General features: G+C 43.2%; 1 protein-coding gene across 1 annotated transcript; it reads left to right on the forward strand.

The window, feature by feature from the left end:
* The first annotated feature begins 284 nt into the window (after positions 1-284).
* Positions 285-2,048, forward strand: LOC140859067 (ethylene-responsive transcription factor CRF1-like). The gene is made up of 2 exons (XM_073260380.1): positions 285-423; positions 794-2,048. The coding sequence occupies exon 2, from the start codon at positions 843-845 to the stop codon at positions 1,872-1,874; it is 1,032 nt and encodes a 343-aa protein (XP_073116481.1). The 5' UTR covers positions 285-423; positions 794-842; the 3' UTR covers positions 1,875-2,048.
* The last annotated feature ends 1,719 nt before the right edge of the window (positions 2,049-3,767 follow it).

The raw sequence follows: 3,767 nt of genomic DNA on the forward strand, positions 1-3,767 counted from the left end.
ACAAATTAAATCAAAATTCGAAAAAAAAAAAAGAAAAACCCAAAATATCACGAAAGAAGGCTAGGGACAAACTTGGAATAGAGGCAAAATAAAATAGGAAATAAAATAAAAGTTCACTGTGGCCGGGTTTGCCGATTTCTGCCGTTTGCGGTTTTATAAAACAGCGTGTCTCGGTGTCCCGAACCGCACTCTCCAATCTCTCTCAACGCCGCTCTCTGGAGCTCTTGCTTTCACCTCTGCTTCTTTGATCTTTCTATTCCTCTTTCCCCCTTATCTCACTCCTTTTTCCCCTCTCTCTCTCTTATACGGATTGCAGAGGTTGTCAAGACTAGAACTTTGTGCCTCTTCTGTTCCCCTGGAAGAGAGTACCACGGTGATCGCTCCGCCATAAGTCGCCAGTGTTTGTCTCATATTATTTTTGAGGTAATAATTTAATTATTTCTTATTTTTGGTGTCAGATTTTTTTTTGGTTTTGATCGGTTTTGCTCGAAATTTTCTTGCCGTTTCTCTTTTCTCCTCCCTGACTTCTCTCTGCCCCTCTCCGTGGAAATTTTTGATCTATATTACATCAGTTGTCTTCTTGAAGACGAATTTCATATTCCTTTGATCTCTTTTCTTCTAGATTTTTCTTTAAATTTCACTTTTCGTTAAAAATCATAACTTTATCTCTTTTAACCCTCTTTTTCCCTGCAAATATCAGGAATCCTCTTTTTTCTGTTCTACCATGAGCTTTAGTTTTTTTTAAAAAAATAATTTTTTTTGAAAGGGCTAATGATTTATTTTTGTGTTGCAGTGGAGAATAGCAAATGCAAATAGAATAGAGAAGCATAGATTTTGAAGCGATGGACATGATGTATTCTTTGCCAGTTAAGAGAACCGAGCATGTTAACGTGAATCCAAAGCCGCGGCCGCGGTCAATATACCGCTCCGGCAAAGCCAACAAGTTGGCTGGCAGAAGGATGGTGCGTATCTTTTGCGACGACTACGACGCCACCGACTCCTCCAGCGACGAAGAAGATTGCTGTTACTTCCGCCGCCGTGTGAAGCGCTATGTCCAAGAGATTAGGTTCGAGGACCGCCCCGCTAAGACCACCGCTATCGCCGCTGGCGACAAGGAGAGATCAGGAAAGGTAGGCGGAAAGAAGAAGAAGCCGGTCCTTGGAACCCCCGGTGACAAGCCTGGCTCGCCGGCGGCCCCGAGGTTCCGTGGCGTCCGCCGGCGGCCATGGGGGAAGTACGCCGCGGAGATCCGCGATCCCTGGCGGCGTGTCCGGGTGTGGCTCGGCACGTACAATACTGCGGAGGAGGCCGCCAAGGTGTACGACTCCGCCGCCATCCAGCTCCGTGGCCCCGATGCCACCACCAACTTCTCTACCCGCTCAGTCCCCACCTCCGCCGCTGCCCCGGCGCAACCTTCTCCTCCGACGAAGAACCTTTCCGATGGCACGGTCTCCGGCGGGTACGACTCCGGTGAGGAGTCACCCAATCTCTCCTCCCCGACCTCCGTCCTCTACGGTTTCCCACCCTCCGCCGCCGACAAGTCGGAGGAGAACAAGGCCCAAGAAGAGCAGCAAACGCCGACTGAAGTATCGGATGAGAAGGCTAGTATTCTCCCCGCCAGCATCAGTTTACCGGACGAGTTTGGGGACTTCATGTCATTCGACGAGGTGCCATTCTACAACGATTTGCTCGGCTTCGACTCGTCCGAGCCAGGATTCTTCGCGGACTCGGCGGAGATTGGCTTCTTCACCAGCGACATAAGCGATGTTATGCTGAGCTCTGATTTAAACCTCGCCTCAGTGTCATGGCAGGGAGATGATTACTTCCAAGATATTGGTGATTTATTTCCAATCGATCCTCTCCCTACCGCCTAAAATTTTTCGAGAAACCGAGCCTGTCAGAAGGTCAATTATTCGGCTTTTTTTTTTTCTTAAAAAAAATTTGGCAATGTGAGAGGAGAGAAAGTAGTTTATCTTTTTTTTATTAATTTTTTATTTTTGAATATCGAGTGAGTTAACTGTTTCGGTAATGGAGCGGGATTTTAGATATTTTATTCTCTTGCTTTTATTTTTATTACTAATATATAAAAATTTTGTTTGCGTTAAAAATGAGGATTTTCTATAACGAACTGGACACATGGCATTGGATGAGATGAAAACCTGGCATGACCGACTGCGAATGCGGCCACATTTATCGGGTCTTTCCCTCCCTATCTTTTGTTCCCCACGAGGAACCGAGCCCTGCATAAAAAATTAAAAATAAACATTTGGGCTATGTTTGGAGATTAAAAGGTGGAATGGGCGTCTTTAGGCCCAGTCAACTGGCGAGGCTGACGGGCCTGACAAAAGAACTGCGGTTAGGAAAAGAATTGGTGGGGTTTGGTGTGCTGCCTCGGTTTACTGGGACAAAAGTTGGGTTAGTGTTGTTATTTTTGTGGGGAAAGTATCCAGATAAGATGATTTGGGTCGAAGGCATGGCATGGCCTGCAAAGTTTTATCTTTTGGGGACCTTTATTTCTTTTTTTTCTTTTTTTCACTTGGACTAATTCAAAGTGCCCGTGGGGAAGTTTGGCACCAAACATTTATTTTGCTAATTGCCAAATGAGATAGATTCCTATGCTTTTGTCTTTGTTGTATTTGTTTCCACGAAGATGGCCTCTCCCCTGTCTATTCTTTTGGTGAGAGCTTTTGTATTCATGGAGTGTAGAAAAACTAGTGGAAAGTATCAACAAGGCATCTCACACGCATTTTCATCAGTTAAGGTCCCTCTTTTGAGGGAAAGCAAGTTGATCAAGGTGGAAGTGGAACACGTGTGCATGGTTCGAGGATGAGATTAATCAAGGTCTTCAAATGTTCAAATATTCTTCTTTTTCTTTTTGCTTTTACTTTTTATTAAGGTTACATGCACTGGTAAAGTTAGGAATTAGCATTCTGTACATAGTCTTGGGTCTTGTAAAAACTAGAACCAGAAATATATAAGCCTTTATGGACCCACTCTAGATGAATCTCTATACAGGGCATCAACCACAGAACTGCGAGTTGATTAGGCGTGCCCCAGGCATCCATTTGGATTGGAGCCAGACCATTCAAGTGGAAGTCACCTGTCATACTTTTGGATGTTTTGAATCAATCGAAAAAGTTAACGAGATCCTGTAGTTTTGCTGGCGTGTTTTCTTCCTATTTGTTTCTTCAATGCTTGGTTCGTAGTCATTTCGCAATCATTCAACATTAATTTTGGTTTATTTTCAGTACATATTTATGTCAACCTTTTCATGAGTAACTTCTCCATTCCTTTTCCCAAAAAAGAGTAACTTCTCCATTTTAACTTGACTGAATACTGATTAGTACTCTGCTTGTACCCTGTTATTTTGCAGTGCTTACAATGATTAATCATTTTTTAACAACATATTTATTGAAGATTTTGAAACAAGAAGCACTTGGGAAAAGAACATTGGATGAGATGTGAGCATGTCAATCATCCACAAATAAAAAGGGAATTTCTTGATTCTATTTCTAGGCGATCAAAGGCAAGGCAAACGAACAGTCAAAAAAAAAGCCATGTTTGGAGTTCATTTCTCACCGTCCAGTGAATAGGCTTCTTTGTAGGCAATCCAAGGAAAAGCAAGCGAACGTTTAAATTAAAAAAAGCCATGTTTGGATTTTCTTAGATTTGAGTACTCTTTGGTCTATAATTTGTGTGGCTGATGTGAAGTCAATTATGGAAGGCTTGGAGGGGTGCAGTCACCCTCCGTACCTCAAGAATTTTCA

This window comes from Elaeis guineensis, chromosome 7, assembly GCF_000442705.2.
Source record: "Elaeis guineensis isolate ETL-2024a chromosome 7, EG11, whole genome shotgun sequence".
Lineage (NCBI taxonomy): Eukaryota > Viridiplantae > Streptophyta > Magnoliopsida > Arecales > Arecaceae > Elaeis > Elaeis guineensis.

Coding starts and splice junctions, on each gene's coding strand:
- LOC140859067 (XM_073260380.1), top strand. CDS start 843: ATGGACATGATGTATTCTTTGCCAGTTAAGAGAACCGAGCATGTTAAC.